The sequence below is a fragment of the Stomoxys calcitrans genome, chromosome 3 (assembly GCF_963082655.1).
Source record: "Stomoxys calcitrans chromosome 3, idStoCalc2.1, whole genome shotgun sequence".
NCBI classification, from domain to species: domain Eukaryota; kingdom Metazoa; phylum Arthropoda; class Insecta; order Diptera; family Muscidae; genus Stomoxys; species Stomoxys calcitrans.
The window spans coordinates 113,295,606-113,320,927 of NC_081554.1; the positions used below are offsets into that span (position 1 = coordinate 113,295,606).

At 39.9% G+C, this 25,322-nt stretch overlaps 1 protein-coding gene across 2 annotated transcripts in view; it reads left to right on the forward strand.

Moving 5' to 3' along the window:
• Positions 1–1,090: 1,090 nt before the first annotated feature.
• LOC106094909 (ubiquitin conjugation factor E4 A) overlaps positions 1,091–25,322 on the forward strand; it is a 29,005-nt gene continuing 4,773 nt past the window's right edge. The window contains exons 1-3 of one of the 2 annotated variants that reach the window (XM_059364593.1): positions 1,091–1,319; positions 1,408–2,192; positions 2,248–2,636. In XM_059364593.1, the coding sequence (XP_059220576.1) occupies positions 1,445–2,192; positions 2,248–2,636 (1,137 nt within the window). In that variant the 5' untranslated portion in view covers positions 1,091–1,319; positions 1,408–1,444. The remainder of the gene's footprint in view (positions 1,320–1,407; positions 2,193–2,247; positions 2,637–25,322) is intronic. The other variant, XM_059364594.1, reaches the window with a different exon arrangement.

Genomic DNA, 25,322 nt, shown 5'->3' on the forward strand with positions numbered 1-25,322 from the left:
AACTCGCAGCTCATCATTTGTATGGGTGGACCCTCTACAGAGTTTCACACATGTTCAAAAATCCGATCGTTAACCAGATCCTCCACTTGGGACTGATGATCTGGTGGAATCCTACCGGATGCACAGCCGATATTGATGACCGCTTCCTTGCCACTGTGGCGTAAGTGGGGAGCTCCTTACCATTCTCAGCGACCATCTTCCCCTTCCGTGATGGCTGTGGCCTTTTGGAAGTCACAGTCCTCCATGAACACTCAGGGGTCGTGGGCGCTTCCTTCGTTTCTTTTCCAACTTTGTCCACCTCTACAGGACACTGTCTGGAGTCTCTATTGCATGATGGCTGGCTGGGTTTTCCCAGAGTACTTGAAAGCGGGAAGCTCTTTTTCTTCTTCAGTATTTTAGCAGTGTTACGCTCTTCGGGAGATCTGATTCTTTATCCAGCTTCCGTAGAAGTGCCTGGAACGTCAGATCTATCCCTTTCAGCATCCTTCTCTTTTGCCCGATTACGCTGCCGGTATATACTCCTCTGTTTCCTTCGTCGTGCACCGGATCGCTTTCTCGGTCTGCTTGTGAGGTTAGCAAAGCCATTGCTCACCTCTCTCGATTCGGCTACGATGACTGTTTCATTGACACAGTCGCTGTCTGAATCCTAGTCAGAAACTCTACCTTTACTTAAAGGCTGGGGACGAACTGTGCATCCCTCTGGTATATCCGTCTTTTCCCCATTTATTAGTCTTACGACTAGTTGTGCGCTTGAAGCATTACTCTCACTCTCAATCATTAGACACTCTCTTTCTTCTTCTAACCTCGGGGGACATATTGTTGTCTACCCGGCATTTGATATTACGAGTTGTAAACAATCCACCAGGGTTGTTCAGAAAAATGTTGTCTATGGTCAAATGACCCTATCTTGTAAGGGTTGTACCATGTCATCTTAACCATTTATAGAATCCCGCCACTCGTGGTACAATGCAAAGTGCACCCTGGCCACCACTGGGCTCTTCAGTTGGCTTTACCTTGTGTAAGTGGATACTATATTGGCACTTCTGAGAATTTGTGCTAGAAAAGTAAACGAAAAAACCTAATTACATCATTAACATATGTTTCGCAAAGGAAATCATGACAAGCGTTTTGACAGTCGAGGAAATTGAGGCCGTGAAATTTTTTGCATCCGACACAAAACATTAATTGGTAATTTGCTTAAAAGGGCTAATCAAATTGCCTAAATTCTCTGTAGTTCCTTTCGATGGAGAATATTAAGAACGTTATCTCTTCTCAGTAAAAATACTTGGATTTTTAAAAATCAGTATTAAATTTAATAAGTAATTGTGCCGCACAAGATTACCTGTCTTTATTAAATAATCGAAAATAAAGATAAACAAGGAAGTATTGTTTGTAAACTAATTATAGATCTGTATTTGACATCGGGTTTATTATCATACTAACTATGGCAAATGTCGAAAATCCTTTTGCTGCTCTGCTGAGTGAATCAAAATCCGGTATAGACAAAAAGTTAATCGAAGAAGTCTTGTTATTTACATTGAAGAAAAATCAATCAAGACCGTCTAAAAACGCTGTTTTATGCATAGCGGATATAATTGTTACGGATACTGGCACAAGCAGTGAATTAGGTGAAGAACTCGTGGCCCATGCTTTGTTCGAACGTTTAATGTTGTCTGAAACTACGAAATACCTAATTGGTGGAGAGCATGAGGAAGACGCACTTCAAGTCGACACCCTTGTTTATTTACTTCGAGCTTATATAGTATGCGAAAACGTCAGATTATCCCAGCCACATCGATTGAATGATTGTGAGAAGTTACGTTCGCTAATTATAATAAATAGTACTACCTGTATGCGCCAGCCCGACTTGTTTCCAGGACGACCGGTGTGGGAACAATGGAGGCAAATTATTCTAAAATCAGAGGATGTGTATTCTACGGAAACGATGAATTATCTGGCAGAGTGTGTTCAAAAAATATATAGCGAAGATGACCCACTAGAAGCACTAGGTGCCCTAAAGGCAAACTTTTATCCATTGTTGGGGAAAATACAAGCGCACATAAGCCAATCTAATTTAATTACAATAAAGAAGAATATCTTCTGGATGTTGAGTTTTTTTGTACGCGACAAACGTCTTCCACAAATGGGGGAGGTCTTGATAGATTTCACCATGCCGAATCCGAATACCAATGGTAAGCTTTAAGAAAACATGTAACCTTCCGATTAGTTATTATATCTTAATTACAGGCGGAGCTTATATGGACACGTTATTTGGGCATTTGTTTTCGTTATCGATACTGCCAAAAAATCAGAACGGACCCTATGAGTTCTTTACAGAACTTAACTTGGAATCTAAAAGTACCGATCCCGTTTTATGGCAATGTATGTCAACACATCAAAATTCCGTGTTCGCTCTGATAAGACAGTTACTAGTCCAAAGTCATATTACCAAACAAAAAACACTAAAATGGATTGCCAAATGTCTCTATGCAAACGTTGCTCGTGGACATTTGTGGAACAACCTGAATTCTGGTCTAGAAAACTTTTTGCATCAAAACGCTAGCGATGCTTTTATGATCGGATTGACCTCTGTACTACTACGCTTGTGTGCTCCTTTATGTGAACCCACCATGAAGGTAAGTACGACAAATGAAGTAAATGTCTATATATGATCCAGTGTTTGAATTGCTAACATGAAAATAGTTTTTTATTTATTGTAAAAACTAATTATTTTAAAAATTAGTAAATTGGTCTAACGCATATTTATCCGCCACAAACACTACAAAAGCCGCAAATTCAGTGATAAAAGACAAATTTAATTGAGTTGCTCGAAGAAATTTTTTAAGACTACTAGTATCCAGATCCATGAAATCTGCGACTAAGATTGATCTGGGTCTGAGATGAGTGGGTCTGGCTGGGCGGTTAGACGGGTGACGTTTGTCGTGTGGTCCCTGATGACAATCGGGACATACATTCTGCACGTTGGTATCAATCCTTGCTCTGTAGGATTTGAGGCGACTGCATCTGCCGGATCGTAATTGAGCTAGAACTACTCTGATTTGCCGGAGGACGTTAACTTCTGCAGGTGCAATGGGAGGCGATAGATTTCCAAGGACCACATTCATCTGATAGCTATTCACCTCATCTGCTGCCGTGTTTTCATGAATGTTGTCTAGGCCCGCTTGATTTAGAGGTTTTCTCTTGCAGCTCTGGACCTTACGCTCTAGATCATGTAGCTCTACCTTAAGGCTTCTGGGCGGCGAAGTAGGATCTTTGTCTCCTGATGGGGTTGGTCCACGTGAGAACTGAGGAAACAGCCCGTCGCAGTTCGAAGGTCGGCACTCTGAAAGATCTGAATAATATTACCCTGCGTGTCATTGCCAGGAAAGTACGATCTGACACTGCACGGAAGCTGGACATTGAAAAGTTGCAAACACTACAGATGGCAACGGCATATAACTCGACTGATTCAATTGCTTGATGAAATCACTACTTGTTGCGATGATATAAAGGCGCAGTAGCAAACTGCGCCATTATAAGAAACCCATGGTACGACCTAGAGTATCGAGATGCTACTGAAACCAAGAATACGGCTTACAGAGCAACCTTGCAATCAGTAGCAACGCGCCAGATAAAGGAGAGGTATCGGGAGAAAAGGAGAGAGGAGAAACGTCTATTCCGCAGAAAGGAAAAGGAAATGGAAAGACGTGAGTGTGAGCGAATTAAGATGTACAGGAGTCAGAATGAAGACCGGAAATTCTCCCAAAGAATTAAACATCATACCGATATCATTAGTACAGAATCATCCTCCTGCAGAGACAAAGAAGCAAATCTGGTAACTGACACAGCATGAGGATACCGCAGAAACAAACCCTGATGATGGTATAGAATGTTTACCTCCTAGTCAAAATGAGGTCCAAGTAGCATTGACATATGCATATGCATCAGCTTTTCTGCGCAATTTGGCTAGAAGAACGCATACCTGAAGATTGGAATCTCTCTCCCGTACACATGTAAGGAGACAAGACGAAATAGCTATGGAATGCTCTTCCTACTAATCTTAAAAACATCTCAATATGTCAACAAACTTTTAAGTCTATGCTAATCCAACAAGCAACTCAATTGAATTCGTTTTCATCACTGATAATATATCACATTTGCTGCATTTTCTTGGTGTTTGAACGGATAATTGTGCGTTAGACTATGTTAATAATTTTTTTTTTAAAAACAATTGTTTTTTTACATTCATTAAATTTGTTAGTTATTTATTTTAGTGGTAGTATTATATTAGATTTTAATATTGATTTTTGTATTAAAAAAACTTGAAAGATTTCCAATTTATCAATGTAAAGCCCAGGTGGGCGATGTTTGATTAATAAAAATGAATGAATGAAATGTGCCAACTAAAGAGGAATAAGTCTCCACCCCATCTCCACTCGAGCGTACTGTGTATAGGGTTAAAACCTTAAGTCAAGGCGTATTTAGACCTGGTAAATACTCCCTAGACCAGATATTCACACTGCGCCAAATCCTGGAAGACCCGGGAAGGACAAATCAACACCTACCTTCTCTTTGTTGACAACAAAGCCGCTTTCGATAGTTCTATACGTTCAAAGGTATTTCAAGAAATGTCTGAGTTTTATTTCCCCGCAAAATTAATAGGACTCTGCAGGATGGCACTTACTGATAAACGTGCCTCAGTAGGTTCGGTTAGGTTGGGTTGAAAAAAGGGTGCAGATATTAATCCGCCCCATGCCTCTTTGGACATACACCTAAGCCAGTAATTGCTTGTTGTGCGCTTTAAAAACTATAAATTAGTCTCTAAAAAGAAAATTTTAATTTAGGAATTCCGTGCTACTTACAATATCCTTAATTGTTCTCAATACCACTCCCCTAAGTTGGTTGATGTCTGGTATTGTGTCCCCACCTTAGTGCCGGTATCTGTTACACGCGAAAGCATTTGCCCTTTCATTTCCCCTTATTCCGTTATGGCCCGGCACCCAAACGATGCGGATTTTGCCGTCCTCCATACAATGCAAGACTGTTTGTGACCAGTCTTGCACCTGTTTAACTGCCCGGCCAGACCCACTCGACTCAGACCCAGATCCCTGTGGACGCACCCCATCTTAGTCGCGGAGTTCCTGGGTCTTGACACTCAACAGATTCAAGCAGACGAAAGATAGTACACAATAAACTGCTACAACAACAACAACCGTACTGTCTTGGTTGTTATTGCCCTTATGGCAATTTTACTGTCCATAAAAATGTTCACACTCGACGTCCTCGTGTAAACACCACACCACTTCACGCATTCCGTGTTCGCCCGGATCTCCGCCTGCAGGATCATGTTATGGTCAGGCAGTCTAAAACAGATCTCAGTCCCTGGGTCCACAATGTAGACCCCAGGTCAACTCTGGCTCCTAGCTTTGATCCATCCGTGTAACATGATCTTCCAGATGGCAATACTAAGGTTCCGTCAATCCAAGACTGTGCCGATGGCAGCAGTGCCTCGCTGTAGACTTCAAGGTTCATCTCAGGTATCCGATCGGAAATCTCTTCCCTTCCTTTCAGGTTTCCTATCGTCGCCTCGATTATTCCGCGATGGTATGAGCTGCTCGCATCTTCAATCCATTCTCCCATCGCCTTAAGTCTCATAGACGCAGTGGCTGCCTTACACTTTATCTGTATGTCAATGGTTCGGACATCTAGAATAGTCTCCAGTGCCCTCGTAGGCATGGTCCTCATCGCTCCACCTATGCCAAGACAACATGTCTCTGAACCTGTTGTATGGTCCTTATGCTGCACTTTTTCTCCGTAGAAGTCCACAAAACTACTGAGGAGTAAGTAAGTAGTCTAATCGCGCTCCTGTAGAGCCAGTGGACTACTCTCGGATTCAGGCCCCATTTCGAGCCTACGGCCCGTCTACATAGTGCCCAACATCTGTGAGCCTTCTCAGTACGCTTCTGAATATGACATTTCTAATTTAGTTTCCTGTCCAAGATCACACCTAAGTATTTGACCTTGTCAGATATCGAAATCGTCTTATTGAGGAAACGTGGTGCGTTAAATTGGCCCACCTTCGTCTTCCTCGTGAACAGGCATATTTCATTCTTCTCTGGGTTAACATTTTGACCTCTAGGGCTAGCCCAGTCATATGCCATATGAGAGACCCTTTCGGCCCTACTGCATAGCTCGTTCGGATCCTTACTCCTTACAAGTATTATAACATCGTCTGCGTAGCAGAAGGGTTCAAATCCCTGCTCAGTCAGCATCCGTAATAGGTCATTTATGTTGGTCACCCATAGGAGTGGCGATAAAATGCCCCCTGTGGCGTGCCTTGTGCCACTATCTCCCTTTTATTTATGCCATGGGACACACAATTTATCCACCTGTTTCTTAGCATATAGTTCTATCCAGTCTCTAAGGACCGGGTCCACCCGGTACTGGTCAATGCATACCACCCCCTTGATGTTCTTCTATTTTATGCACAACCTCGTGCAGGGCAGTCCTTGCCTATGTCAACGGAAGGTCGGTGGAGACTGCCCTGCACGTGAATAATAGGAAAGAATCTCTCTGAACCATTCAATACTAATCAAGGTTTCAGACAAGGAGACAGCTTATCGTGCGATCTCTTTAATATCCTACTGGAAAAAATTATACACGATGCAAATGTAAATAGATGTGGCACACTCACAAGAGAACACATGCTACTCTCCTATTCCGACGACATCGATATCATAGGTCGGAACCGGAATTAGTAGCTGCAGCCTTTGAGGGATTGAAAAAGAGTGAATGAAAATGGGTCTAGCAGCAAATCGAGATAAGACCAAGGGAATGGTTTCAACTCCGAAAACGGCCTGTACAACCGATCAGATAAAGAAAATGGAGAAAGTTGGAAACAATAATAATTTGAGATAGTCAGCAACTTTATCTACCTCGACACCGCCGTAACCGAACGGAATGGCACCAGTTTTGAAACAAAGCGAAGACTAATACTGTCAAACCGATGCTAATTTGGATTAAGTAACAGTTTAGAAACAAGGCCACATTTGGACAGATGAAGATCACACTATACAAGACACTGATACTATCCGTGTTGTTATATGGTTCTGAGGTATGGGTACTTGTGAAACAGACGAGGTAGTACTTGGAGTGTTTGATAGAAAGATTCCTCGTAATATATATGGACCTGTTTGCGTTAATGGAGAATATAGGATTCATATGAACCACGAGCTGTTGTATGACCTCTATGACGACGATAGGATAGTTACACGTATACAAATTGAACGGCTGCGTTGGCTAGGTCATGTAGTCAGAATGGACGAAGAAGCTCCAGCAAAGATGTTTTTTGAAGGAGACACATCGAAGCAGAAGATCGAGGCGCTTGGAACGCTATTCTACGTTCGGCTAGGGGAACAAATGTTCTGTCATAGCCAATTAAAGCAAAGCGTGTCATAGAGCTGACGAGGCCACACTGGTGCGCAATAATTACTACAGACCAGCCAATTGCTTTGTACGTTGTAAACAAGATTTCTATGTCAGCACCGTAAGTGCTGCCGGCAAGTAACTTGATGTTTTTCTTTTCTTGATGTTTTAATATTGGGATCTACACTTATCCTAGTCATTCCATTATTGATAAAGCCGGTGATGGTCTCGTCGTCGGCCCTATTGAGTGTCCTATCACTGCACTGCCTGACGTCTCAATATGAGGATCTTTGTCTATCCTAGTCTTCCCAATCTTGAAGAAGATGGCCTTAGTCACGTAGCACGCCATGCCTTTAGTCTTAGTCAAACTTGCCACGTTTACTTTTTTTCTATCAACCAACACGCAGGGGATGTCCCCATTAAATGCAGTGCATTGCGTTGGCGAATGGGAAATTAGGAATTGGAGGAGGGAAAAGGATGTTTATTGACATTTGTCTTAAATCTCTCGATGTCATAGTGGGTTGGAAAACATCAGACGAAAAAAAAAACATTATACGAACGGTTCGGGCGAAATAAAAATTCTCTTTATAATGCATTGTCCGGTCCGCTGTCCAATCAATTACAAACGAGGGTAAGTTCCTGCAATGTCTAGTATCTCTGACAAACATCCTTACGTCAGGAATAAGAAGACGAATATCAGACACACCATGAAAGAACCCATAGAACAGTGCCAAACTTGATCAATGCCCACCGCAATGAGAGTTCCTTTCTCCTTCTCCTCCCTGTGGAATACCTCCCATTTCTCCGCGATCAAATCTTGGTTTTGGTTAAGAGTTTCATGATAATAAAATAACCTAATAAGCAGGGTTGTCGAGCTTGGTTAATGTGGTAATTGTATCATAGATGCGTTTTCGCTATTAATACGATTCAAATACAACATACCAACGCACGGCTCTTGAAGCCATCACACCTAATATGGTTGAAAAGTCTTCTAACCAAAGACGAAACGCGTCCCATAGTGGTTGGTGTGTTGCTATCTTTGGCTTTCCTTTCCATTTGCATCTCCGATCATTGAGCTCGTCTCGAAAGAGAAACAAACAAAGATTGTAAAATTTAATGATTTTTGCCCTAACAGGAAAAAAACTTAAAAAAAATATAAACAGTTAGGTAATGTGGTTATTTTTGTAGTTAAGTTTTATTGAATAATAAAATAGAAAACTTCTATTGGAATGTTTGAAAGCTTCAACATAAAAATTAATTTCATTTCAAGTGTTTTGCCTGTTAAGCCTAGTACTGACTTCGCCTTTCGGTCGAACAACTGTCAAAACTTGCTTCAATTAATTGCCAATGTAATTGAATGCTCACAAAATGGGCATCAATGAACTCTGTTTCAATGATGTTGCCTTCGTTGTGTGTTGTTGTTTGACTTTTGTTTGTGTTCTGGATGAAATAGAGTCCGGATTTCGCAATAATTTAATAGGCATTTTCGATCCAAATGAAGTCAGCACTAGGCTTTAGGGCGAACATAAATAAATTTCACAATTTTTGTTTGTTTCTCTCTCGAGACGACCCATTTTCAAAGAAAATGTCCGATCATTGAGCCCGTCTTGAAAGAGAAACAAACAAAAAATGCGAAAATTTAATAATCTTCGCCCTAATAGGCAAAAAACTTGAAATGAAAAAATTTGGCAGAGCCCGGCCGAAATTCAAACCTGAGCACACGGAGCGACAGCGGAAGCAGTGTAATGCTGCAGACAAAAATCTGTCATTACACGAACACATGCATTGGGAAAAGTACAGCTAATAGACAGGGTTGTCGTTAATACGATACAAATACAACATATCAACTTACGGCCCTTGTAGCCATGACACCTAATATGTTGAAAGTCTTCTAACCAAAGAAGAAACGCCTCCCATAGTGGTTGGTGTGTTTTGCAATCTCTGGCTTTCCTTTTCCATTTGCAAAAAAATCTGCGATCATTAAGTCTGTCTCGAAAGAGAAACAAACAAAAAAAAATTGTAAAAACTACTAAATCATAAGAAATAATAACAACACATGACATATTACTTCAATAGTTATGAAAGATATAGTAATAATAACTAGAGAGCGGAAATATATACACTTTTAGTTCATGGGCCGATTTGGACCAAATTTTTTTATTTAGGCATAATAAAGAAACCGTATTTATGAGTACATATCTGAATATGCATTTTTAATGCAAAATATATGCAAAATGTAGGAAATGTTTATAACAACACATAACAAAAGTTATGAAAGTTATAGTAATAATAACTAGAGAGCGGAAATATATACACTTTTTGTTTTGGGCCGATTTTGACCAAATTTTTTTATTTAGGCATAATTAAGAAAACGTATTTATGAGTACATATCTGTATATGTATTTTTAATGCAAAAAATATGCAAAATGTAGGAACCAAAATAGATAAGTTTAGAATCTTAAATAAGTTAACGGTTAGGATTTTAAGTAATTTTCTGTATATAAAGGTGCTCTTTGACCCCATTTTCCTCTAATTGTATCCTAAGGATCTACAACGTCTAAATTTGTATCGATCTCCCGGTTTAGAGTCTTAGGCATATAAAAAAAAAACATTTATTACCCTATTTCTCTGAAATTCGGTACAATCTGTTGTATTAAGTTCCTTGAGTGCCATATATGGTCCACATCGGCCTCTATCTTAATATAAACCCCGTTCTCCAAATTTAAATTATAAGGCCAATAAAAAACGAATTTTTTATCAGATTTCGCTGAAATTTGGCACAATAAGTTGTGTAAAGATCCTGAATAATACGGTTTAGACCAGCCTATAATTTAATATAGCTACCATATAGACCGATTTCCCGATTTAAGGTATAAGACCAATAATCTTATATATAAAAATCAATTTGTGTTTGTTTGTAGATTTGTTTGTATGTTTGTGTGCATAATGATCCCATGGTGAAAATAGGGTACTACATTTTTTGATATTTGAAAGGGGGCGGACCCTCCCCCTTACCCTAATTTTCAGAAACGCCAGATCTCGGAGATGGGTGGTGCGATTTAAGTGAAATTTTTGTGCTTTCATATAGTACACTAAAAATAAAAATTTGGTATCCAAATTTCGGATGGGGTACCCAGGAGGGCCGCCCCACCCTGAAACCTACTAAACATATATTTAGACCAATTACGAAAATATGGGACTCAAATGAAAGGTATTTAGGATAAGAAGACGTATCTGATATCCAATAGTCGGACCAAGTGTTAGGGGGACCAGCTCAACCCCCAAAACACCCCTAATTCGGACATATCTACCGACCATGGCAATATGGGACTCAAATGAAAGGTATTTGCGAGTAGAATACGAATCTGGTATCCAAATGTGGGACCACGTTTCTTGGGTCCACCCCTTTTCCAAAACATGCATACTCAAGAAAGAAAGGTCTTTGGGAGTAAAGCACGAATTTGATATTGTAATATGATAACTTGTTATACTCGTATTTATAAGAAACTTTTGATGAAACTAAGTAGACTAGCTTGTTCCTTTAATGTTGTTTGTTTGAAAAATATAATAAAAAGAGTCAGTTTGTTGACAGAAGCTTTACAATTCAGGTGTGGGGTTCCCAAAAAAAAAAAAATAAATAAAAAAAAAGAAGACTCAAAAAAAAAAAAAATTTTTTTTTAATATGGATTCACGCCCTACTCGAGAAAGAATTCTTTCAGCTTTGAAAGCTTCAAATGTGGAATTTCCAGAAACAGCGTCAATTGCACAATTGAGAACATTATATGATTATTTGCAAGTTAACGGTGGTCCATCAAAGCGGCCTGAATTGCCTTCTGGAAATGTGGTTTCTTCTGATTCTGCTGGGAATTCATCTGTAACTGTCACTACAATGTCATCCAATACTTTGAATGAAACTCCCGTTATTAATTCCGCAACTGCCGATCCTGAAAATTTGCTTCAATCATTTCAATGTAATGGTGAGTCCACAAATCAAACTGAATTGGTTCTTGGAACTGCCGCTTGTTTTTCTGCCGCACGGACTTCAACCGATTTAATATCTAGAAATACATTGAGTGTCGCTTTTAATAACAGCGAAATTGGCGTATCCTGTGCAAATCTTCGGCAAACACAGACTTCAGTGCCTCCTTCCGTAATTTCTTCCGTACCTTCCGTCTATAATTCTTCTGCTTCCGTTCCTGTAAATACAGTTCAAAGACAATTTCCTGGTACTTCAGGGACTGCTGCTTCTGTTTCTGCCGCCCGGACTTCATCAGTTATTTCCGATTTAATGAATACAAATACATTGGGTGTCGCTTTTAACAATAGAGCAATTGGCGTGTCCTGTGATGTTCTTCCGCAAACACAAACTTCCGTACCTCCTTTCGTATCTTCTTGTGTTGTTTCTTCCGTACCCTCCGTCAATTATTCCTCAGTTTCCGTTCCTGCAAACTTACTTCGAGGACAATTTTCTAGACCTTCTGTTCCATCACAGGTAACAGACCCTTTCATTCGTTCAAGCGTTTTATCCCGTGAAGCTGATGAACTAGAGAGTGAAATTAGAGTTTTGAGATTGAAGCAAGAAATGTTGGCTCTTCGAAACCAAATTGAATCTTTAGAAAACGGTGGAAAAAAGGTTTCTACAAATATCAATTATGACGAGCTCTCTATGATGGTTCCGAAATTTTCTGGGAAATGATGGACGAAATATTGAAAAATGGATAAACTCTTTTGAAAGCTACACTATAAATATGACTGACCAAGTAAAATATATGTGCTTAAGATATTTGCTGGTTGGAACTGCGCGAGAGTTCATGGAAAATTCAAATTACAAAGAATATAAGGAGATGAAGAGATCGCTCTCAATGGGACTCAAATGACTCAAATGAAAGGTATTTGCGAGTAGAATACGAATCTGGTATCCAAATGTGGGGCCAAGTTTCTGGAGGTCCACCCCTTCCCCAAAACATGCATACTGAAGAAAGAAAGGTCTTTGGGAGTAAAGCACGAATTTGATATTGTAATATGATAACTTGTTATACTCGTATTTATAAGAAACTTTTGATGAAACTAAGTAGACTAGCTTGTTCCTTTAATGTTGTTTGTTTGAAAAATATAATAAAAAGAGTCAGTTTGTTGACGGAAGCTTTACAATTCAGGTGTGGGGTTCCCAAAAAAAAAAAAAAAATAAATAAAAAAAAAGAAGACTCAAAAAAAAAAAAAAATTTTTTTTTAATATGGATTCACGCCCTACTCGAGAAAGAATTCTTTCAGCTTTGAAAGCTTCAAATGTGGATTTTCCAGAAACAGCGTCAATTGCACAATTGAGAACATTATATGATTATTTGCAAGTTAACGGTGGTCCATCAAAGCGGCCTGAATTGCCTTCTGGAAATGTGGTTTCTTCTGATTCTGCTGGGAATTCATCTGTAACTGTCACTACAATGTCATCCAATACTTTGAATGAAACTCCCGTTATTAATTCCGCAACTGCCGATCCTGAAAATTTGCTTCAATCATTTCAATGTAATGGTGAGTCCACAAATCAAACTGAATTGGTTCTTGGAACTGCCGCTTGTTTTTCTGCCGCACGGACTTCAACCGATTTAATATCTAGAAATACATTGAGTGTCGCTTTTAATAACAGCGAAATTGGCGTATCCTGTGCAAATCTTCGGCAAACACAGACTTCAGTGCCTCCTTCCGTAATTTCTTCCGTACCTTCCGTCTATAATTCTTCTGCTTCCGTTCCTGTAAATACAGTTCAAAGACAATTTCCTGGTACTTCAGGGACTGCTGCTTCTGTTTCTGCCGCCCGGACTTCATCAGTTATTTCCGATTTAATGAATACAAATACATTGGGTGTCGCTTTTAACAATAGAGCAATTGGCGTGTCCTGTGATGTTCTTCCGCAAACACAAACTTCCGTACCTCCTTTCGTATCTTCTTGTGTTGTTTCTTCCGTACCCTCCGTCAATTATTCCTCAGTTTCCGTTCCTGCAAACTTACTTCGAGGACAATTTTCTAGACCTTCTGTTCCATCACAGGTAACAGACCCTTTCATTCGTTCAAGCGTTTTATCCCGTGAAGCTGATGGACTAGAGAGTGAAATTAGAGTTTTGAGATTGAAGCAAGAAATGTTGGCTCTTCGAAACCAAATTGAATCTTTAGAAAACGGTGGAAAAAAGGTTTCTACAAATATCAATTATGGCGAGCTCTCTATGATGGTTCCGAAATTTTCTGGGAATGATGGACGAAATATTGAAAAATGGATAAACTCTTTTGAAAGCTACACTATAAATATGACTGACCAAGAAAAATATATGTGCTTAAGATATTTGCTGGTTGGAACTGCGCGAGAGTTCATGGAAAATTCAAATTACAAAGAATATAAGGAGTTGAAGAGATCGCTCTTAGACATTTTCAAGAGAACGGTAACGCAAGAAGAAGTTTATCAAAAATTGCGTTTGCGCAAGTTGAAGCCAACAGAGCCGTGTATTGCCTATATAGTAGCAATGCAAACTATTGCAGCAGAAGGCGAAATCAACGAGCAAGAACTGGTTGACATTATAATAGACGGAATGGAAGATAAAACCAACAACATATCCATTCCATACGGATCAAACTCATTACAAGAATTGATGCATGGAATAGATAGATACGAGAAACGCAGGTCAAAAACAGTCAGTACTCATAAAGAAGGCCGTGACAATACTAAAGACATACGATGTTTCAATTGCTCTCAATTTGGACATATGAAGAACACCTGCAATAAGCCTCGACGTCCACCGGGATCTTGTTTCCATTGTTTCCAAATGGGACATTTTTACAAGGATTGTCCTAAAAGGATGAATGTTACTGCTCCCATATTTTGTAGTAATGATATTGTAGACACAACACAAATGGTAAGTGTGGCCTTTAAATATTCTTGTGGATCCAAATATACTAATTCTGCGAATATTTCGTGCTTGATCGATTCCGGTAGCCCAATTAGTTTGGTTAAGATGTCTTTATTACCGACTGGTGTGATACGTTCGAAGAATTTAATACCAACTTCGTATGTTCGAGTTGGCAATTCCCCTTTGAAAATATATGGAAATATTTCTTGTTTAATAAAATTTAAAAAATCGTCTAAACAAATAGAATTACTTGTTGTTCCGAACGAGAGCATTCATGTTCCAATGATTCTTGGACGGAACTTTATGCATGCATTTAATGTAAAATTACTTCAAGTCAAGGAAACTACGAATGATATAGAAGTATTTGAATCCACAAGAAAAATAAATGACAATAATAATATAACCTCGGTGTCTACACCATCTACGATAAGCAATTCTTATGATAGTCCTGTGAATTCCCAAGTGATACGTACGGACGATATTGATCTAAATCCTTTGTTAAATTCATTCCAGAAGAAGACTTTAGAAGATCTTATTCATAATCGTTATATAACTCCAAAGGGAATTGATAAAAAGTCATCTGATTATAGGATGCAGATTAAATTATCTGATGATATTCCAATACACTGCTCTCCCCGTAGATTGTCGGTTCGTGATCGTGAGGAAACGCAGAAGATTGTTAGTGATTTGTTAGAAAGGAAAATAATACGTTACAGCAATTCTCCATACACGTCAGCAATTGTGTTGGTAAAGAAAAAGACAGGGGAAACGCGGATGTGTGTCGATTATCGAGCGTTAAACAAAAAGACTATTAGGGATAACTTTCCTTTACCCCTCATCGAGGACTGTATTGAGAGCATATCAGGCAAAAAATGGTTTAGCCTCATGGATTTGAAGGATGGATTTTTCAACATAGAAATGCATAATGATTCAATTCCATACACTTCATTTGTAACCCCATTTGGACAGTACGAGTATTTGAAGATGCCATTTGGTTTAAAGAATGCTCCAGCAAACTTTCAACGCTTTATAAATGGTATATTTCGCGACTTAATAGAGGACCATAGAGTGGTTATATATATGGATGACATATTGATTGCATCCTCTGATTTCGATTCTCATGTTCAGACATTGGCGGTTGTACTTGGACGTGCTTTTGAGTACGGATTACGTATCAAGTTAACTAAATGTAAATTTGGTTATCAGAGTTTAGAGTATTTAGGATACTTAATCAGCCCAAAAGGTATACGGCCGACAGAAAATCACTTGCGAGCTGTGAAACAAATACCAATGCCAAGGAATCATAGGGAATTACAAACTTGTCTTGGGTTGTTTTCCTACTTTAGGAAATTCGTTCCGTCATTCTCAAATATTGCAAGGCCATTGTTAGATTTGCTTCGTAAAGAGAAAAAATTCGTTTTCTCTGAAGAATGTGTAAAGGCCTTTAGTGAATTAAAGTCTCATTTACTTCGGGCCCCAGTATTAGCTATCTATAACCCTAAAAGCGATACGGAGTTACATTGTGATGCAAGTTCTCATGGATTCGGAGCAATATTGATGCAGCGTCAGGATGATAAAAAGTTCCACCCCGTAGCATTTTTTTCAAAGGCTACAACCAATGCAGAATCGAGATATCATAGCTTCGAACTGGAAACACTCGCAATTATTTACGCGTTGCGCCGGAGATAGATAGCTTCATTAAGAATTGTATAAAATGTATCATTTATGCTGCTCCAGCTAGAATAAACCAACAGAACATGTACAGCATTCCAAAGGTGGCGGAGCCATTCGATACGATACACGTGGATCACTTCGGACCACTTCCATCATTAAAATCGAAAAGAAAACACATTTTAGTGGTAGTTGATTCTTTTACAAAATTTGTTCGACTTTATTCTGTAAATTCGACGAGCACTAAGGAGGTTTGTTGTTCTCTCGAAAAGTATTTTAGTTATTACAGTAGACCAAGACGCCTAATCTCGGACAGAGGATCATGTTTTACGTCATTGGAGTTTTCTGAATTCATTTTGAAAAATAATATTAATCATGTTAAGGTGGCGGTTGCCTCTCCACAAGCAAATGGGCAGGTTGAGCGTGTAAATCGTATTATTAATTCCATGTTGAGCAAATTGAGTGACCCAAAGATCATTCCGATTGGTCATTGAAATTGTCCCAGGTGGAATATGCTATCAATAACTGTGTTCACAGTTCTACAAAGGAAACCCCAGCGAAGTTACTCTTTGGAACGAATCAACGAGGGGTGGTGGTAGATAAGCTGTCGGAATATCTAGATAAGAAAATGAGTAATGAGGAGAAACTAAATTTGAGGGATATGAGGGTTAAGGCATTGAATTCTATACAGCGATCTCAGAACTACAACGAATTATACTTTTCCAAACATCATGAACCGGCAAAACGTTACGATGAGGGTGATTATGTTGTTATTATGAATATTGACAATACAGTTGGGAAGAATAAGAAATTTTGTGAAAAATATCGTGGTCCCTACATTATTGAAAAAGTATTAGATAATGATCGCTACGTTGTGAGAGATGTTGACAATTGTCAACTGACACAGATCCCATATATGTAAGGGTATAATTGAAGCAAAGCGACTTCGGAAATGGTTGACACCTAGGTTATAGATTTATGTTATTGGTCACACTTATATAATATACACAATTTTTATATCATGATTGTGGGCAATCATATTGTCAGGTTGGCCGAACTGATGAAACTAAGTAGACTAGCTTGTTCCTTTAATGTTGTTTGTTTGAAAAATATAATAAAAAGAGTCAGTTTGTTGACAGAAGCTTTACAATATCAATATTCTGGAAAATTGGCTATGGGGCCACCCCACCCCCACAACACCACCCAAATAGGAAGTATTTTCTGAGTATTGCAATATGAGGCTCAAATAAGAGGGTTTATAAAGTGGAACACGAATCCGATATATTTTTTCAAGGTCAACTCACTGAGTGGCCGCCCATCCCACAAAACACCCCCCAAGCCGGTCATGTTTGCCGACTATGGAAATATGGGGCTCAAATTAAAGGTATATGGGAGTAGACCACGTATCTGATATCAACATTAAACGAATTTGATATCCATTTTGAGGCCGATGGCAATATGGGGTTCAAATAAATGATGTATAGATATATGAGAATAGAGCACGTTGCTGATATATTTTCCGGGCTTAGTGTTTGGGGACCACAAAACACCCCTACCTTTCCCAAAATACCCCACAAACTTACCATCGAAATATGGGGCTCAAATAAAGGTATTTGGGAGTAGAATACGAGTTTGATATCCAAATTTAGGACCATGTATTAGGGCATCATCCCTTTCCCTAAACACCCCCCAAAGGAAAACCCATGCCAATATGTGGCTTAAATGAAAGGTATTTGAGATTAGAAAGCGAATTTGATAACCTATTTTGGGGTCATGTGTTTGGGGGACGCCTTATCCTGTAAACTCCTCTTAAGCCAATGCCAATATAGGGTTTAAATAAATGGTATTTGAGAGAAGAGCACGATGCTGACATTCTTCGGGGCCAAGTATCTGGGGGACCACCTCTCCCCCGAAAACACCACTAAATCACCCATCATGAGAATATCGGGCTGAAATATAGTATTTTAAGAAAGGATCCATCCAAACTTAAATTCGTAGACCAATAAAGATCATATGGGATTCAGATAAAGACACATTTATTGTTAAACTGTTAGTCAAGCGATATGCTATTTTCGTAGCATGGTATTTCACTAAAAGCTCTTTAATTGTCGAAAATAAATATTCCACGGAAACTTTTGTTCCATATAAACTAAAAGAAGGCGCAGCGGAGCGGGCCCAGGTCAGCTAGTCTTATATATAAAAATGAATTTGAGTTTGTTTTTTTGTTTGTTTGTCCCGTATAGACTAAAAATCGGCTGAACCGATTACCCTGAAATGTTGACAGATTGTGAAGGTTGGTCTGGAAGGAAACGGGGGCGGACTCTCCCCCTTACCCCAAAAGTACAACCCAAAAATAAAAGTGTACCGATCAGGACAATATGGGACTCAAATGAAAGGTATTCAGGAGTAGAGTACGAATTTCATATTAAATATTGGGTCCAAGTAACTGTGGGCCGCAGAAAAACACCACCCAAAATCAAAAGTGAACCAATAAGGACAATATGGATATCAAATGAAGGGTACTGAAGAGTTGAATACGAATATGGAATTAAAAACTGGGTACAAATACAAAGAAAGTCGCCTTGCTCCAAAACTTCTAAAAGCAGAAAAATTGAATGTCCATATCAATTTTGGGCTCAAATGAAAATTATTCGGGAGTAGATTACGAATCTGGCATACAAAATCATATCGAAGCGTTGGTGGTCACCCTCCCAAAACGCCATAAATAGGCATATGACCCATCATGACTATGAGACTCGGTTTGTTTGCTCCGTAGAAACAAATCTAAAATGTTCATAGATTATGTAGATGGAAGGAAACATAGGTGTTATATAATTTTTAGACGTTGGATGGTAGCGGACCCTACCCCTTAATGGTATATGGGATTGAAATGAAAGGTATTTGGGAGTAGATTATGTAAATGACATTAAAATTTGCGTTCAAGTCTAGGTGGCGCTTTTCCTCCCAAAAATACTTCGAATAGGTTAATTTTACCATTATGGCAATATGGGACTCAAATTAAAGCTATTTGAGAGTAGAAAACGAATTTCATATCAAATTTTGGAGTCAAGTGTTTGGGGGTCCACCCTAAATCACCCCCTAAATTGAACCTCATATTCGCTAATTCCCTAATTTTCAAAAATACCAGATCTCGGATATTGGTAATGTGATTCGTTCGAAATTTTTTTTTCACAGTCACCAAAAACAAAACATGGTTTCTATTGTTGGGGTCGGGTGCCACAAGGGCCGCCCAAAACCCGACAAATGAACCACTCACGACTATATAGAGACATGTGTTTGGGAGCCGGCCCACCCCAAAATACCGTCCTATTATATAAAAGCTATTTGGGGTGGAAATTAAATGTTTTTCTGGAAATTGATACTCATTTTGCGGACAAAGAACCCACCCTCAAACATAACTTATTTACAGATCTCGCCATTAAGGGGTTCATATGAAATGCTTTTGAATGTAGAGCATCTTTTATTTGCTTTAATGGCCAAGTGACCACCCATAAAGTACCCAATAAACCGGGAATGTTGAATTTAATATTGAAGTAGAGAGAATGTGTCCAGGAACCGAGCAGGGACAAACTTCTCACACATCAATAAGTGCTTTCCGAATCAAGTTGAGTCCGAATCATTACAAATCTTGGCCAAGCACTTTTTGTAATAACTAACGCCTTGCACTTGACAGGACCACCAGCATTACCACATAATAATGCAGTTAGTCTCTCCTTTGCCCATCTGTTACTCCTTCATCACGGCGTAATAAACTGCTTTATTGCAAACAATTCAAAAATAGTTTCATCTCCATTATAAATTTGTCTTATTGCTCAGTTTTTCCTTAGGTGTATGTCCACAGTGGCATGGGGCGGATTAATATCGACATTCACTTTTCAAGCCAGCTTTTAGTTCGTCTGTGTTTTCGATGGCTTTTTTTAATTTTAATACGCAAAAACAGAGACACTTCCCATCATCGATTGATTTTCAATTTGTTATTCAAATAAAATGGCAAAGTGGTGCTTGTGCTCCCGGATAATGAAGGTAATTACGGATAATCGAAGCAATGACAAAAATTCAAAAATATCTTGTCCATCCCTGATAATGGAGATCCATGTGTTTTCGGCGTCCCTCCTTCGCGGTCCTTGCGAGTTCCAGTCTAGGACATATCTCTCTATATCATCGTGCGGTTGGCGTAGGATATTACCCAACCAAGTCGATTTTCTCTTACGGATTTCTACACCGACTGAGAAAGTGTTTGTTCTTATTTGCAATTCTTCAAGGCGCTTCTAGCATTGTTGATAAGTACGCGGATGTTTGCCTCTGATCCTCCGTCCATTACATTGTTGCGTTTAGGAATGTAATCCCCCTCCAGTTTTCAAACTGTGTGAGGTCATCCTTCTTTGGGATTGTGACCATCATCTCTTTCCATCGCGAGGACAGCGTTTGTATCCCAGGCCTCGCTTATTATTGGGGTGATTGCTTGAGCTATGGGGTGTATCCGATACCGCAGTAAGGATCGGTGCACGAATTTGTGCGTGGGTGTTCTACGCCTGCCTATTTGTTGTTGCCGGCACTTAAAAACACCACTGGCAGAAAAGAGTTTTTGATTGCAGGCATTCGTCAGCGACTCGGCAATGGGTTTTTTTTTCAAGCACTTAAGACTGCTTTGTTTAAGAGTGACCTTTATTGGCGAAAAGTCCTCTATTTATACCTATCACAGGCAACTATATCTTATCCTATTTTATTTTCTAAACATATCCTTAAAAATAAACAATAATTCTTATAGCTAAACATGTTTCTTGCAACTGATATTTTTAGTACTAATATCTATCGTCTGACCATAATGAGGGTAGTTCACATTAAACAATTCATCTGACATAAGTTGTACACCCTCACGCAATAATTTTTTTTTATATTAGAAAAAATTATTTTTAACAATTCCATTTCACAACGGACTTCATTATTTACATTTCCAATTCAGTGTTTGCTCATTTCATTAACATGTTGTTGTGATATTTCTTAATATTACTATTTACGTCTATCAGTGTGTTTTCTCCATTAGTACTAATTACATTCCATGGACCTAAATACGGTAACTGATACTTTTTCCTATAAATTAATCTTAATAATACCAAATCTCCTTTGTTGTTGTTGTTGAAGCAGTTTTTTGTGTTCTATCTTTCGTCTGCTTGATTCTGTTGAGCGTCAAGACCCAGGAACTCTGCGACTAATATGGGGTGCGTCCACAGTGATCTGGGTCTGAGTCCAGTGAGTCTGACTGGCCAGTTAAACAGGTGACGAGTATCGTGCGGTCACTGATTACAATCGGGACATACATCTTGCATGTCGGCATCAATCCATACTCTGTAGGAGTTGAGGCGGCTGCATCTGCCGGAACGTAATTGAGCCAGAACTACTCTGGTTTGCCGGGGGAGGTCGATTTCTTCAGATGCTATATTCACCAGGTAGCCATTTACCGCATCTGCTACCGTGTCTGCATGAATGTTGTCTAGACCTGCTTGATATGCCGCTTGATCTAGATGTTCTCTCTTGTAGCGCTGAACCTCACGCTCTTGATCATGTAGATCTACCATTAGGCTTCTGGGTGGTGTATATCTATCCACAAGATAATAATTTCGATGGTCTCTGCGATAACAGCCCAAAAGGTATTGCCTAGACAGCATGTAGTTATGTCTTCGCACTGGTAGTTTATTTTTGGGTCCTGATGGAGGTGGTCCACATGAAAACTGAGGAGACAGCCCGTCGCAGTTCGGATGGCGGCATTCTGACAGATCTGAATATTATTCCACTGCGTGTCACAAAGTCGACGAGACCACACTGGCGCTGCATAACTTACCACAGACCGGCCAATTGCTTTGTACGTGGTCAACAAGGTTTCTTCGTCTGCACCCCAAGCGCTGTCAGCAAGTGACTTGAGGACCTTGTTTCTACTTTGACTTTATCGCAAACTGCTGTGGCATGTGAGGAGAATGAGTAAGAGCTGTCAAATGTGACGCCAAGTTTTTTTGGGACACTTGATGGTCGGAATCATTTCTCCATCGACCATCACAGTCAGCTCAGCATTCACCTCACGCGGATTGAGATAAATTTCCGCACAAATTCTGCACCACTATCCCTTCTAGACTAGAAAAGGAAGTGGAAACTACGGAGGATATAGACATAGTGGTCAAGCGGATCACGAAGGTCCTGAATGACTCGCTTGTGTCAGCATGCCCTAGTGCCAAGACAAGGGGCAAACAGCGACCGCCATGGTGGACCTCAGAGCTGGTTGGTCTAAGGAAGGACTGCAGAAAACTCTTCAACAGAGTAAATGCCACAAGAGCATCTCACGATTGGGACATCTATAAGGCTGAGCTAAGAAAATATAAGTGCGAGCTTAGAAAGGCTCAGAACAAATCCTAGGTAGAATTCTGCAGCACCGTGGAGGATACATCTGAGGCCTCTAGGCTAAGGAAAATTCTATCTTCGAGACCTATTACGGTGGGGTATATCCAGAAGTCAGAGAATGCATGGACAATGTCTAGTGAGGAAACACTACTCCTCGTTGACACACACTACTCCTCGTTGACACACACTACTCCTCGTTGACACACATTTCCCGGGAAATTCTCCAACGGACAACGTGGCGCCACAAGAGGTTGTCACTGATATGCTTTCGTCGGAGGCATTAGGGAAATTGTGTCTGAGCCGTAAATTCTTTGGGCGATAAGAAGTTTCTAAACCTTAAAGTCGCCAGACCTTGATGATGTATCACCGGTTGAATTATAAGCTGTGTCTGATAGACTGGTTCCCTGGCTTATGAAGATATACTCCGCTTGTGTCAAAATGTCATATATACCTGTGGGATGGAGGGACACGAAGGTCATTTTCATTTCGAAAGCAGGAAAACCCTTCCACACGAAGGCGAAAGATGTTCGACCTATTAGTCTTCAGACTCTTGAGAGGTTGTTAGAAACATATCTTGGGGAAAGATCCCTGGAGATAGCCTGTCGCGGTAGCAGCATGCATATAGTAAAAGCAAATCCACTGAAACAGCACTTCACGACCTAGTCGGCAACATAGAGGGTTTTCTCGCTGTCAAGGAATATACAATCATAGCATTTCTTGACATTGAAGGTGCTTTCAATAATTTTAAACCGACGTCAATCATGAAGGAGTTGAAGTTTCTAGGCATCAACTCTACCGTAAAAAAGTTCATTAATAACTTACTTGGGATCTGTGGATTTAAAAATATGGGTCAGCAAAGGAACTCCCCAAGGAGGTGTACTGTCTCCTTTACTTTGGAATATAGTCATTAACAATATACTGTCTCTGGAAGAAAAAGGCGCAAAAGTGGTCGCGTATGCTAATGACGTGGCAATTGCGGTTAGGGGAAAGTTTCCCAGCACTCTAAGAGATATACTTCTCTGTTGTACGTAGAGCTTGTGCAACAGAGAAAGTGGTCTAGGCGAAGAGAATGTTCCATTTATAGAAAGCTCAAAATACCTGTGAGTTGTGCTGGACAGGAAATTAAACTTCAAATTTAACTTTTTGGAAAGGGCATGAAAGGCAACTCATGACCTATACACCTGCAAGAGAGCCATTGGCAAAAGTTGGGGATTTAGACCTCGTGTCTGCAGTTGTCAGACCTATTATGCTATATGGTGTTGTGGTCTGGAGGACGGCGCTTCAAAAATCCACCTACTGCTCAATACTTAAATGGATCCAAAGGGTGACTTGTTTGTGCATCACAGCCGCACTGACGACGACACAATCTGATGCAATGAATTTATTGCTACATCTTATGTCTCTGGTCATTGTGGCTAACCAAATTGCAGCGACCACTGCCGTTAGGTTAAGGGAGCTTTCTCATTGGTCATGTGGCGCCTACGGACACTGTGTTATACTTGGTACAATACCCGATGTCCCAGGCAGTGTGGATTACATCCTACCTGAGCCGCTTTTTGATAAAATTTACTGTACCACTAGTCCTGATAGAACCGATTGGAACTACGATATCCCTGGTAACAGAAGTTACATAGACTTCTATACGGATGATTCCAAACTAAACGATCAGGTGGGCTTTGGGGTGTACTCTAAAGATCTAGAACTGGTCATATCGAAGAGGTTACCCGACCACTGCAGTGTGTATCAAGCAGAGATCCTTGCAATTAAGGAAGTCGTGGAATGGCTTAGATATAATGTCATTACGACGATTGGCATAAATATCTTCTCAGACAGCCAGGCAGCCAATAAATCCCTGGAGGAAGTATTTCTGAACACAAAAACGCCCTCGACTGTCGCAGATCTCTCAATGAGATGGCTGAACAGTTCAAAATTCACCTGTTCCGGGTGCCGGGCCACAGAGATATCCCAGGGAATGCTAAAACGGACGAACTTGCGAGACTAGGAACTACCTTACCCACTCCAGAGACACTGGAATCTGCGGGTATGGCTCTAGCGACATGTAAGCCAGGTTTTCAGGACCAGACCCGAAGGGCAACGAATGATAGATGGTCACATAGAGGTAGCATTTCTAATCTAGACTTGAAGAGCTCTACTGCTTTGCTGTCATTGGCTAGACCAGACGTCTCAGTCTTTGTGTCCGTCATGACAGGTCACTGTCTAACCGGAAAACATGCTGACAGACTGAAGGTTACCAGCAACAACTTTTGCAGAAGCTGTGAGGCTGTGTGTGTGTGTGTCCCACACTAGCAGTTAGAAGGAGTTCCACTTTACCATGTTTAATTGGTAAAATTTTAGTCAATATATTTTCTGCGTTGGATCAAAATTTATTATGTCTTTGGATATAAAACCAATATTAGTACCCAAATTTTGTCCGGATTTGGCCAGCTGTCTGTTTTTTAACTTGTTAAAATGTCAGGTAATATTCTGGTATGATCCCTTTATTTCGTCACTTAAATTAACAACTCCTTCAAATCAGAGAAAAAAAGATGGTAGAAAGTACTCGTAAGGCGGAAGAACAATTTCGTAAAATGGAAGAAAACTCTAATTCTAATCAAGGGTGGTTCATTGCGCGTTATCGATAGCACCATTAAAATCAAAACTCCAGAGTATGATGGATCTACAGCATTTGACGCATTCAAATTCCAATTCGAGACTGTCGCCTCTCGAAATTCATGGAATGACAACGACATTGTCATTTGCACTCCTTCTCGCAATAAAGGGAAGTGCTGCCAAGGTAATACAAAGTATTCCTGCTTCACCTTTAAATAACTGTAGCGTAATTGTAGCTGCACTTCAACGCAATGCGGTGGAGAACTCAAGCAATACTTCTACAGAATGGAATTGAGAGGACAAGTGCGA